Source organism: Chiloscyllium plagiosum, chromosome 19, assembly GCF_004010195.1.
Source record: "Chiloscyllium plagiosum isolate BGI_BamShark_2017 chromosome 19, ASM401019v2, whole genome shotgun sequence".
Taxonomy (NCBI): Eukaryota; Metazoa; Chordata; class Chondrichthyes; order Orectolobiformes; family Hemiscylliidae; genus Chiloscyllium; species Chiloscyllium plagiosum.
In genome coordinates this window covers 7,927,444-7,941,173 of record NC_057728.1, presented here as the reverse complement: position 1 = coordinate 7,941,173, position 13,730 = coordinate 7,927,444, and the positions used below count along the sequence as shown (strand labels likewise).

The 13,730-nt window shown below is 41.8% G+C and overlaps 1 protein-coding gene across 29 annotated transcripts in view; it reads right to left on the bottom strand.

Annotated features, from left to right (window-relative positions):
- Positions 1-4,357: 4,357 nt before the first annotated feature.
- Positions 4,358-13,730, bottom strand: part of nrcama (neuronal cell adhesion molecule a) — a 397,533-nt gene continuing 388,160 nt past the window's right edge. For 18 of the 29 annotated variants that reach the window (XM_043709025.1, XM_043709026.1, XM_043709019.1 and 15 more), the window contains 2 exons: positions 5,455-5,466; positions 4,358-4,658 (listed from right to left, as the gene is read on the bottom strand). In XM_043709025.1, the coding sequence (XP_043564960.1) occupies positions 4,424-4,658; positions 5,455-5,466 (247 nt within the window). In that variant the 3' untranslated portion in view covers positions 4,358-4,423. Of the gene's footprint in view, positions 4,659-5,454; positions 5,467-11,983; positions 12,851-13,730 lie in introns of those variants that run through there. The other 11 variants (XM_043709013.1, XM_043709023.1, XM_043709029.1 and 8 more) reach the window with 2 other exon arrangements.

Below are 13,730 nucleotides of genomic sequence, written 5' to 3'. Positions count from 1 at the left end.
AACTGCTTTTTCTGAAGGATTTGATGTGTGTGGAGACAATGACCAGTCTCTCAAACCTTTTGGCTCAGCTAGCTTCAGCAAAATTATATTCTACACCTTATCATTGACCAATTGGTCAGTTATTTAACCTGACTGCTGTTGGTATGATGTGAACGGAAGCTTCTTTATCCCAACATTGACTGGATTTTTAAGATAATCTTCCAAAATCTGAAAAACATTGTCAGGATCTTTGCAGTCATCCAGAGAGACACCTGAAGGTTTTATCCATACCCAAAGCCAGACTATTCTCATTCTTGCTCAGCTAATGACCGATTCATAAAGATTTCATTTTTCTTTCAACAACAGGATGTCAATGGATTGCCAGTCCATTGTTTATCTCGGTGGAATTACATTTGTCACTGAACAGCCCATGTGACCAGCCTGTCTATATCCTCTTGAAATCTAAGACTATCTTCCCAACTATTAACTATCCCACTAATTTTGGAACCATACGTGAATTTACAGATCAACCCTCCTACATCCTAAATCATTTCTATTTAACCACAAACAGCAAGGCCCCTAACACAGACCCCTGCGGCACCCCACTGGACAATGGTTGCCACTCACCAGAACATCCTTCAACCATCACCCTCCATTTCCTGCCACTCAGCCAATTCTGGATCCAATTAATCAAACCTACTTGAACCAAATGGGGTCTCACATGGGAACTTATTAAAATCGCTTGCAAAGTCCAAGTAGACTATGTCGAATGTGTTGTCCTCATCTACACACCCAGCCACAAATTCAATCAGGTTGGTCAGAAACATCTTCCCCTTAACAAAATCATGCTGACCGTTCTTGATTAATTCCTGCTTCTCCAAGCACAGGTTTCCTGTCCCTCAGAATTGCTTTCAATAGTTTCCCCACAACTGACATTAGACTAACTGGCTCATAGTTTTCAGATTTATTCTTTGTTTCCTTTTTGAATAACTGTACCACATTGACTGTCTTCCAGTCCTCTGACACCTCCCGTGTGGTCGGAGATGAATTGAAAATTATTGCCAATATTGCTGCTATTTCTTCCCTTCCCTCACTCAACAGCCTGCGACATATTTCATCTGGTCCTGGAGATTATCGACTTTTAAGCCTGCCAGATCACTCAGAACTGTGTGTCGGAACTCATCCTCTCTGTCCATACTAAGTTCTTCATTATATCACAGTCCTTCTCCCCAACTTCTATAGTCAGATGATTCCTCTCCCTTGTGAATACTGACACCAAGTATTCATTTAGATATCTACCCACATTGTTTGACCACTTGCACAAATTACCACTGTTATCCTTAATTGGCTTTGCACTTTCCCAAGTCATCCTTTTATCTTTAATGTGAAATGCTTACTTAAGATTTTTAGGATGCTAATAAACTGTGAGCAAAAATCCACATTGCAGTGACTTCGTTTTTTTGTTATCTCTTCTTTTTAGTTACTACTTATAACTTTCATTTTAATAGTTGATGCTCATTTGATAGTTGTAGGCCTCTCCTTGTAGGTTATGTTTGTGCTATAAGAAGTGTTGTGACCATTATGTGCATCTTTCATTTTTGCCCTCACACCTTTGCCAAAAAACAAAATGGTGGAATCAACTGACAACTGAGAACAAGTAAGCTTTCTTTATGCAGAAAGCCAGTTTTTATAAATTATCTTTTCATGTTTGCTTTTGTTCCTAGAAACCCCTTTTTAATTCAGAAGCCATTGTGACAGCACCATTTGGTTTTGAAAAGGGACAGAGTGATAGAATACTCATTAAGGTTTGTACACTTCAGTTATGGTTGTAGTTCTAACTTCAGCTTTGAACTGATATGGATGGATGATTGTTAGAAAATAATGCTTTTTACTTACTGCCACTAAACAGCTGTCACCTACAAAATATCACATAGAAACGTGGCATCTCTGCCGTCTGCAAGCCAATCTGTTCATGGGCAATCAGGGATAGATATTGGAAGAATTGAAACAAAATTCTCACCAGCGACATCAGCCATACTCCAAACTCAAATATCCCAGTAACAGTGAAATGCTTTGGAATATCTGGAGGGTGTGAGCAAAATGCCATTTTCGCAAACCCCAAGAAACAACTCAACACTCATGCACCTCAGAAATAAAATTAAAGAAGATGCCACACAGGTAAAGTCTAAAGCACATTTATTTTCCCATTTGTCTCTTTTCTCCTGATACAAAATCAGTAAGCGTTTAACGGCATTGAAGAACAGTGAGAGCAGCAGACCCCTTTCTCTGACTGCACGTCTTCACTTTCTCATGCAGAAAGAAATCTCACACCCAGTTCACCAGCGCTCGAAATTAACTCGATTCCACCAGCTCCAGTAACAACAACCCCATGAGTACGTTGAATCTATTGAGAAAATATTTTTTTAAAAAAATCCCAGGGCCTATATTCTGGATCAGGTCCTGAACCAAATTGCGTGGGAGTGTGAGAGAGTGTGCGAGAGTGTGCGAGAGAGAGAGAGTGTGCGAGATGCGAGAAAGAGAGTGTGCGAGAGAGAGAGAGAGAGAGAAAGAAAGAGGGAAAGGGAGAGAGAAAGAGAAAGAGAAAGAACAAAAGAGAGAGAGAGAGCAGAATTAATGTGCCCCCATCCCCAACGACTTAAAAAATTGATTTCTCAAGAGGCACCTTGCAGTTAATTTCGAACGAGGTTATACAAATAGCCTCCCCCCCGCACAGTAAACTGCTCCTGGAGGAGCACACCAAAAGTTTGGAAATGAAACTTCCTGGTTAGTTGCAAACAGATTTACTATCACAGCCAGTAAACTCGCAGCTTCACAATCCACAAAATCAAATACAGTGAGGAAAAAGGGGGAAAAGAAAAATCACATCTGGTCAATAAATATAGTTGCCAAATCTGGTTGAATGCATTCCTGGAGGTTTCCTCACATGATCTTCAGTCTCCACTCGCCCTCACCCAGTGAAAACAACCATTCGCCTCCCCACCCACCTCAAATATATTTATGTAACTAATAAACTAAATGTGTTCAAAGAAAGAGAAAATAAAAATCTTGGTTTTATTGCAACCCTGTGGTTTTTTCTCCAGGGTTCCTTACAGCATCATCCAGGGGATTAATCTTTAATGCCTTAACAGACAATTTTGCAAGTTTGATGGGGCGATATATCAGTGTACACACAATACAACCCGAGCTACATTGGAAAAACCTTGAGGCCTGAGGCCTTGACAAGACAACGTATATTTACAAAGTACAGCACAATATCTACAACAACATAAAAAGCTCAATTAAACTTGATGCAAGTTATGAAAAAAAATCAATGGCAAAGCAAACAAGATTCTTGCAACCAAGAGCTTGTAATCCCAATTCTTTTTTGTTCTCCCCCCAACCCCCATGTTTCTTCACTAGTTTCCTGCAAAGATCTGGTTAGTCCAATTAAATCAGAATCAAAATAAAATTAGGTTATAAAGAGAGAGGCCACATTTGTCAAGTCCCTTTTGTTCAGTTTGTACCTAACAGTATTAACATGATGTGAGCAATAGGAACGGTATTAAATTGTTGGCCTTGTGTTAAAATCTCTGTAACATGGTGCTAGGTTTAATTTACAAAAGAAGGGTGTGTGTAAGGCGTCGAGAGGTTTAGTGTGCTCATATCGAGAAGTGTGTGGTTTGTGCCAGTCAGTGTGGTGATACATGAAGAGGATAAAATATTCTCTCTTATTTCTCCTTGAAAGAATAGGAACTACAACATTATGGTCCAAGCAAGGGGCTCAGTTACTATCCCGAAACATTCCACTTCAAACCTTGCACTGGGAGTCAATACAATCAGCCCCTTGACATTTTTTCCTTTTGCTGTTTTTGCAAAACAAAACGAGACACAAACAGTTGTTAAACATTCAAAGAAAAAAAATCTTTGTGACAACGTTCCACTGACATCGGAGAGCTCTAGAATACCAATTGAACACTGACGGCAAGACGAGATTCATTTTCAGTCACTGCACTGTGCACTTTATGAACAAATATAATACAAACCACTGTCATCACAGCATACACTCATCTATCTTAGGTGGCAGTGAGATACACGTTGTTCTCATGCACTATGTTAGCGCAAACCAATAGGAAACGAAGAAGTGAACCCAACAAATAATGTGCCAAGTCCAACTCTATATACACAGGAGATTAACTTCTGTTCGAGATCCGCAGACAATAACTCGGACTCCCCCGCCGCTCAGCTGCATTCCTCACATTTGGTTTTTCCTCTTCTTTCACTCTTTCGTTCATCTATACGCTCAGGACTTTTAGGCACTAGCTTCTCATCATTCCTTTATTTCTTAACGTGCATGTAATGACAAGTCAGAACACAAGTGTGAATGGATAAATTCTACGATTTATTGGTGCATGGGCATTGAAGGATCCCACATTCTCCATCCATGTTAGACAAAGGAGTTCATGGCATTGACCGGGGACGGGGCTTCGGAGCTCTCATTCCCCTCCACTGCTTCTTTTTCCTTCTTTCCACTGTACTGTCCAATAAAAGAGCCGTCTTCATTGAACTGACCTTCACCGCCCTCACCGTAGTCAACCAGGCTGTCATCACTCACACCCTTCTTAACTGTCCCATCGGAAGGCGTCCGGCTCCCTTTGAGGGGTTTATGGTCCTCCGTGTCACTGAAAAGGAGGATCACATTTAATAAAGGAGCAGGTGTTAAATTGTGAGCACAGTGCAGAGCAAAACTACTAACTTTTATGAAAATATCAACGCAAGTATTGGCAAACACACGCATTTACAAAACTCAACCGTCTGAACGAATGGGAAGTGGTTGTCATGGCGCACTCCATTATGTTACATCACATCCAAAGTGCAAGGGGTTGCCACGCACCATCCAGTTCAATCAATCAGTCACTTATCTCACTCCGTCTACCACCAATGGGTTACAATTACCATTCAAGACATTTCAAGGTAGGAAGGGATCATGGAAATGAAGGTGAGCAGTTCATGGCATGGTGCGTTTCACTATCTAGGAAAGGATGGCAGCATTTATCAAGTGAGAAATGACATATTTGGAATGTCCTTTTCTAGCCCAGGATGAACCTCCAACTATGGCTACGTTACTCCTTGAGAGCCGTCTCAATGACCAAAGTCAGATTGGAACTAGAGCCTAGATTCCTTCTTGTCCTGTTGAGCCTTTTGTAAATCAACTGCGATGCGCAGTGGCAACTAACTGGGGCTACACAGATACATCTGTCCTTTGGGCTGGAAAAGGGATGACGGCTGTTAGTTAGCAGGAATAGACACCAGCTGGGAAGTTATATGTACATGAAAAAGAACATGGAGATTGGTCTGAAATGAAGAGTTTTGAGTTGAAGCTCATTCCATGAAGTGGAAATGTTAAGCAAATGCGAGGGGGCATTCAAATCATTCAGTGTTACTCAAGGCATGCCAGACTTTCAGTTGCCACCTTACCTTTCCAGAGACCTACATTTTCCATTAAAGAATGCAGAAGGAATAAATGAAAACAGTCAGGAGAAACAGCAAAGTCGGTCTGTTGTCAGGCGCGCGTAATTCTTGGACAACCGGCCCCAGTTTTTAATAGGAGAGTACGTCTAAAAGCTGCATTAGTAAGAGGGGAGAGAAGAGACCAATAGAAGGCAAACACATGTGAATACAATCTTTGCTCCCCCACAGTATGGAGGGTGCTCGATAAGCAGTCAACCAAGGAAGACCTGAAGGCTGCCCTGACTGAGCAATTACTGGTGTGCCTCCCATGCTTATAAGTCTGGTAGGACTCCCTCTTGGATGCTGCAAGAGATTCTGAGCAGGTCTCCCCTCAACACCAACACTTTCCAACCAAAGTTCATTCTCCCCCATTATAAGGAGAAAGGAACGCTAATCTTTATGCTGAAGGACCAAAGCTATCCATGGTGCTCTGTAATGCACTAGCAATAATCTTTCTTTACAAGAAACAGATCAAATGAGCAAGCTTGGTGATGATCACACCGGAAATGGATGACTGGCTTGCATCAATTTTGTTCAACCACAGTCAGAACATCTGAACAGAAAATTGCTGTTCAGTTGATGCTGCTGGGACACCAATTCCAAAGATGACAGGTCGAGTGATGTGGACTGAACTTCAAGTAGATTGAAGGATGGGAACAAAGAGCAGGAACATCACTCTCCTCATACAAATACTGTCAGTCACCCCAATGGACATAACTTCTGTTGGAGCATTAAGCCACAGAGACCACAAAAAAATTCAAACTCCCAGACTTGTTAACTGATCTCAGCTAAGCCGTCACTACTTGCTCTCAGTACCCGACGGGTGTTATAATTACTGTTGTGTGAAATTCATGCAGGAGTAGTAAAGGACCGGGTCCAGCCTTAATGCTTCCTGAGGTCAATCAGCCAGCTAAGATTGATGGTTATGATTTAAACCTATAATTGGGCAAAAAGGGGCTTCCTCATGGTACTATGCCCCCACCTCAAGAGTTGGAATCACGAGGGAAGGAAAAGGAAAGCACCAACCCACTGGATCTAAGAGTGTCACATGGGGCACAGATAGGACACCAGCTCAGGGTCTACAGAATGCCAATAACCTCAGCAGCTCCAGTCGTACCCCATACAAACCTATGAATTAGGAGCAGAACAAGGCTATTATATCCCCCAGGTCTGCTCTGCCATGTAATAAGATCATGGGGTGGACCTGAATGTCACTTTGATTTCATGTCTCTGCCTACCTCCAATACCCTCTAACTCTTCAAGAATCTTTCTCTGCCTTAAAAACATTCAATGACCCTACATCTATGGGGAAGAGAGTTCTACAAAGTCAGGCATGTTGGAGAGAAAATAAAAAAGAATTGCTCCTCATTGTTTTAGATGCGAGGGCCTTTCTTTTTAAACTGTGCTCCCAATACTAGTCTCTCCCACAAGGACCAACATCCCCTCAGCATCCACTCCACTCCACCAAATCCCCTCAGCATCTCAAGTTCTCATTCTTCAGAAACCCAATGGACCCATTGGCTCAACTTGTCAAAACTTTCCTCATAAGATAACCACCTCACTGTCCCAGGAATCAGTTGAATGAATATTCTCCAAACTGTTTCTCATGCAAATATGTTCTTTCTTAATAAGACGACCAGACGACCTGTATATTGCACTCCAAACACAATCTCACTCATGCGCTGTACAACTACAGCATAACATTGCTACTTTCATCTCCAGTCACATGCTCAATCTTTTGCTAGTTACTATACAGCCACATCCAACATGATGTTATATATCCGCACAAATCAAACTGCTTATAAATATGGCTACCCAATTTTCAAAATCACACTTGTAGAGTTACACGCTCTTCACTGGAATTAACTAGAACGAGGGGGCATAGCCTCAAAATAAGGGGAGAGCAGATTTTGGGACTGAGTTGAGGAGGAACTTCTTCACCCAAAGGGTTGTGAATCTGTGGAATTTCCTGCCCAGTGAAGCGATTGAGGCTACGTCACCAAATGTTTTTAAGACAAAGATAGGTCGGCTTTTAAACTGTAAAGAAATTCAGAGTTATGGTGAGCAAGCAGGTACATGGAGCCGAGTCCATGAACAGATCAGCCATGATCTTATTAAATGGCAGAGCAGGCTTGATGGGGCCAAACGGCCTACCCCTGCTCCTAGTTTGTATGCAATTATGAATTGAATGCTGACAATGACAAAGTAAAGCGAGGAAGAGAAAAAAAGAAATTGTGCCAAACATCTACATCCCCATCAAGAAAATTATTCAGGAAAGCCTTCAACACTGTTCAGGATACAGGCCTAGAAAAATTGAGAAGGGAATGTAATTGTCAAATGATTTAAAAAAAAAAACAAGTATCTTCTGCTCCTTCACTCTCATCAATGTTAGCTCTCAGTGGGGGGGGGGGGGGAGGTCTTCACGAATCATTGCTCAAAGGCCAGGTGACTAACACTCTGTGCAAAATAGAAAAGCTGGTCAGATAGGGAAGGAATCACAACCAGATTAACCAATCCTATCCTCACTGCACTCTTTCTAACAACGGCCAATGGGTGATCATAAATATCATAATCACCTACTTCTAACCCCAATGCTTGGTTGAAGTCAGCTAACACAGTTCAATGTTAACCTGGGCTATTCAGCTGACATGGCTCATCGTTGACAACTCAGTTATGGCTGCTGCTCAAAGTCCAGCTGCTGACCAATACCACTGCCCACTGAATTCTAGAAAATGCAAATCCTCATGTCAACCTCTGGAAGGTGTGAATCAGAAACTTGACCCAAACAATTGGTGACGGGTTGTATCCTTGACCTGCTGTTAGCAGTTTTGAAACAACTTGCGGCTTTTTTCCAGATTGCTTTTATGGTAGTCAATTTCCAATTTTCAAACTCCCACTGCAGCACACTTCAAAAGCACTTCGATGGCCTTACAGTACTTTGGTTATTCTGAGATAAAGGAATTATATATTGTCACACCAGCATTGCATTTGCACTCAATTTTTTCTTCTCTTTCAGTGGCACTTCAGTGCTAGATTTTTGTTTGTGAACACAAACGAATCCAGAGGGCTCAAATGTACTTCATGTAGGGGGCACCTAGAGCCAGCAGAAATCAAAGTCCAACAGATATTTAATGCACTTCCTGAATATGATGGAAAGGACAAAGTATTTCCCAGATTTGATGACGACACTGAGTGACAGGGCATCAAAACTGTCCTTATATTTTCATTATTGCCATACTTGTTCTTAACTTGGACGTGAATGATATTTTCTAATAAATCCAATTGGAAAGTGAAGAGTCTTCAAGACATCTAGACACTGGACAACATTAAACAGTAATTTCAAAACTATGTTAGATAGGAATTAATGCGTGCATTGCTGACAGGACACCTAGTGTATATAAACTGCAAATGTAAAGGTCCCAGGACCTGAATTCATCTTCCACCCACGTTTTTAATTCCCAGCAACTGCATGGTATGTTTCCTTTTTTTACCTTGCCCCCCCACCCCACTCCACACTGCTGCTTAAGTTATAACTTGCTACCACTTATCCTTCCGATCATCAGAATTCACGTTGGGTAGAATAGAACATTGATCCCAGCGGAGATGCTTACAACCAAATAAGTCTGTCATTGGTGAGAGAAAGAAAATCACATAATGGATGCTGTGAAAGTGTTGGCATTCAATGCACCTCAACTGAGTCTAAATATGAAAGTCAGTTGGCAGATCCTCATTGTTTCTATATCTTTCCTTTCAGACTCACTTCAGTCAACACACCATATATATTGCTTCCATGATTAACATAGTGCTGTCGTAGGGAAAGAAATTCTCTCCAAATGTTTCCCGCTTTTATTCAACTACCCCTGTCCTTCTGCTCCCTCCATTGGCCACTTAACCCCTCACAGGTACTGGTTGCTGCCGGGTTTGGGAGAAAGGAGGGTGTGTCATGGGATCTCATTCACACAAAACGCAAAGCAGAGTTCCATGGCCAGCAATCCAAAAAAGGACTCATGAAGCATTGACAAATTGATACATTAATGGGACTGAGAGGAAACAAATTAACTGAGGGTAAAGAGCAGGGACTCTGAATAAAATACGGCTAACGTGGAAGCCTGATTAAGGAGAATTTAAAAATTAAGTATGCAAATTACTCAAGATGGCATTATAAAGTGGAATGCCTCATCTTGATTTATGATGGAAACTATTTTTAGTCATTCAAATCTCAAATAATTCCGGCTTGACAAGGTCTCACTTGAAGCTACGATTAGGTTGGAACAGTTAAATAGAAAATTTACATACAATTGCGGCTCGCAATTTGCATTTTACTAGAACTCCCAATTAGTTTGATTACAATTTCATTTTCTGTTTGCATTTCAGGTTTTCCCTGAGAATGGACTGGAGACCACAGCTCACTGCTTTGCATTCCAGAACTCGACTAACCCAGATTGCCATCACTTTCCAATTTTCATTGTCAATTCTCCCAAAGGTACTAGTAGTCAAATTCTCTGTATGGTGCTGATTGTATGCTATGTATGCCTGGGCCTCGCTGAATTGGGCCACCACCCGCTGCTTAGCTGACCGATAACTCAAGCACCTTTGCTGTTTAAATCTGGTGAGGAAAAATGCTTTGCATGTTGCTTCACGCCAACACCAATGCAGAGCTACTAAATGAAGTGAAAGTGAGAAGAGTGGGTAATTGGAAGAATGGGTACAAAGAACAATGTTGTTTGGCTTTTCGAAGCAAAGGTTGGTACATTTGGTGAGAAGGCGTGTAACCCTTCATGTTTGACATGGTTGGATCGTTTAGCTCCCTCTTGGAGGAAGCATCTGTGTTCCGAGAATTAAACAACCCAAAAACTAAGCATTAGATTCCACCTAACAGAGCATGTATGACTCAGGAATGTACATATTAGCAGGAAGACGCATCACATGGCCTACTGGTGACACATGCACTGGATCTGAGAGACACAGACAAGGAGTAATACAGGCTCGTTAGCAACAACTGAATGGAGAAGCCAAGGAAAAGGAGTCAGCCTTTCTGTAGTTTGTTCTGTCATCCAGTTAAATATGGCTCTTTAACATCCTAATTACACCTAACCATCCTGGTTCCATATCCTTCATCGCTCTTACTTTACATTTTAAAAGGTCCATCTCAATTTTTCAATTGAAGGACTGGGAGGAAGTTTTTCCAATTTCCACAACCTTTTATGTGAGGTGTTTCCCAGAACAGTGGAGATCAGATTTTAAGTTTATCCCCACTTCTGCTTGCTACTGTCCCACCCAAGGAAATCACCTCTCCGTTTGCTCCCATCAAACCAAATTATCAGTTTAAATGTCTCGATTATCCCTTCCATTGTATTTAATGTTTTTTGCCTGCTGCATCATTTAGCATTCCCTCCAAAGCCAACAATATCTTCCTTTGGTGTGGTGCCCACAACTGAAAGCACGTTCCCAACAGAGGTCTAACCAAACCTTTGTCCACCTGCAGCATAACCCTGACTCTTTCACTCTGATCTTCTGGAGAACAGTCCTTAATTTTTTTTTGAGAGCCTCAGCTATCACTAGTTATTTTAGGCAGTTTAGTATTTATTACTTTCAGCACATCAGCTGCAAATGTTTGCTCCTCCAGATTTCCCAGCTTCTCACCAATTAGAAAATACACGATCGGTTTTCCACGTGTCTGAAAGTAGTGAGCTCACATTCCCTTAAAGTTCCAAGCATTCAGAATCAGGGGAATCCTAATATCAGGACAAGTAGGCTCGGACAATCCCGACTCTTCATTTTATTGAGGCAGTGAGTTGGAAGGCTACGTGTGAAGCTAATGATCTTCAATACGGCTGCCACAATCAGTCTCAATGCTCCTACTTTGAGAAGGGGAAAATAAAAAACCATGTAGAGTTTACCTGCCTGTCAGTACACATGTGCAGCATGGGCGAGGAAAGGGCTTGTCTGTGTCAGCAGTGTTTGAACAGCAGGGGGCAGTCTCCAGCTTCACACATCAAGGTTGGTCACTTGAGTGAGATACTGGATGGTGAGGAACGACTTGGGGAGTGGGTTACAGGCAGGACCCAATGTCTACAAGGCAGATGGGTGCGCTGAATATGCAGAGAGAAAAAGACAATGGATAGTAAAGGATCTGCATCTGTGTCAGTGCCTGTGTGTAGGTTTATTTTTGTCTCCTCTGTCTAGGTGTAAATGTATGTATCATTGTGTGTTGAGTGTGCATGTGTGTCACTACACCAGTTAGAATTTGACTGTCTTTGCGTAGATGTGTCTCTGTGCTTATGTGGCCCTGTATGTATGTATGTATGTATGTATGTATGTGTGTGTGTGTGTGAGAGAGAGAGAGAGAGAAAGAGAGAGAGAAGAGAGTGTTGATGTGTCTGAATCTGAGAGCCTGTGTGCGTGTTTCTCTGTACGTGGGTATCTTCCATATTAATAACTCCTGTGGGTGTAAAGTGCGGAAAACCAACTCGTGCGCTGAAAAAAAGATTACACATCAGTTCTCAGAGGTTTAATCAACAATAGCGGAATCAAGTTAAAAGTCCAACAAATTCAATTGAGTTTCAGCTTTCCAGACAAGCAACATTACTGATCAAGAACATTACGCAGTGCCAAGTAGCACCAACACATTCACCCTTCATTTCCATTAAGGTGCAACAATTTGGATTTTCTTGTCAAAATTTCTCCTCCTCCTCCCTTCTCTTTCCCTCCTCACCCCACCATCCTGCATTTAAACCCTCTGAATATGTTGGCTGATAGTGGGGCTTCCCTTGATTGGCAGTGATATCTTATATCACACCCCCCAACCAGCTATTCCTTATTTGAGGTGAAAGGGAGACGGCCCTGGCAAGTTGGTTGGCTGTAAAGGCATCACATCCAACCATTGACCTGTTCCCCCAGGCACTGGTAGCCAAGATTAGAGTAGTGCTGGAAAAGCACAGCAGGACAGGCAGCATGCAAGGAGCAGGAAAATCAACTTTTCAGGCAAAAGCCCTTCATCAGGAATGAGTGGTGTGGTAGCCCCCGTGAGTGGAACACTGCCATAAAAAACAAGTCCCATCAACTGGTAAATTGTTGCACCCTAATGTTTTGTAGAAACAGCTAGGCATTATAGATGGACAGCAACATACAGCTAATTATACATTACAGAGATACTATGGATATATATATGTATCTGTAAATAATTAGCAGTAATGCACATCAATAAAGCTTACAGGGCTTATGTCTCATACAAAATGGGAAAGAAATTCAAGTACAGGTATAAGAGGTATAAGAATTACAAAAACACATAAGGCTTCAATTTCACAATAATCCTTTGGCACTGTATTGGAGATGGTGCTCTTCACTGCTTCAGAAGTGCTTACTGTGTATTAAAAGGACAGGGTCATTATGAAAAACCATTTTTTTTGTTTAAAAATTTGCCAAATATACACCAACCAACATGGGTGTAATGGAAAGGTCACACAGCTCTTCTGTCTCTGGTGCAAGGGATGGGTCAAGAACCCCTCCTCTTTGAGGAACGTAAATGGATACCACCCACCCCCCACACTCTTTGGAGAATACACCCAGAGCCCACTCTCCTGTAAAGGAACCATCCATCAATGTCTTTCCATGTCCCCCACAATACTCAATTCCCTCCTCTGTGATGGGACAATGCTCCCACAGCACCCCCAATGCTCTCCTCTTGACTGGAATACACTGCCTGATCTCAATCCTGCTCTCGGCTCACATGAACATACACAAGTTCACTCACTTGCATACGCACCCATTTACCAACTCATCACCAGGAGTGGAGTTCCTCAGCTGGGAGCTAGGATCCGTTAGGATCCCTCTCACTTTTGTAGCTCAGAGTAAGCATACCGGAGCAACTGAAGAAGTTGCAAGTACCCAGCTCCTCATCAAAGGCATATTGGGAGAAAAGGGCAGTAAATAGTTCTGAAAAGGACAGAAATATGAGTCTTCGGCTTCAAGGAAGTCTTTGAACATCTGATCCACACAATCGCAATTTCAAGGAAATACTTCAGAGAAAGATTCTTTCAGGTTGCATGGAAAAGATTGATACTTGAAGAAAAGATTTTCTTGGCACTGAGCTAGAAGTTAGACTCTGAACACGAGCCTATACATTGTGTTATTTTTATATAAAGAGAGAGATTGTTAACAAAGATATATTGCTGAAACATTTTGTCTCGTCTTGACAAATGCAAAGACAAGAACTCCAAATTTCAAATGATTACAATGATTCA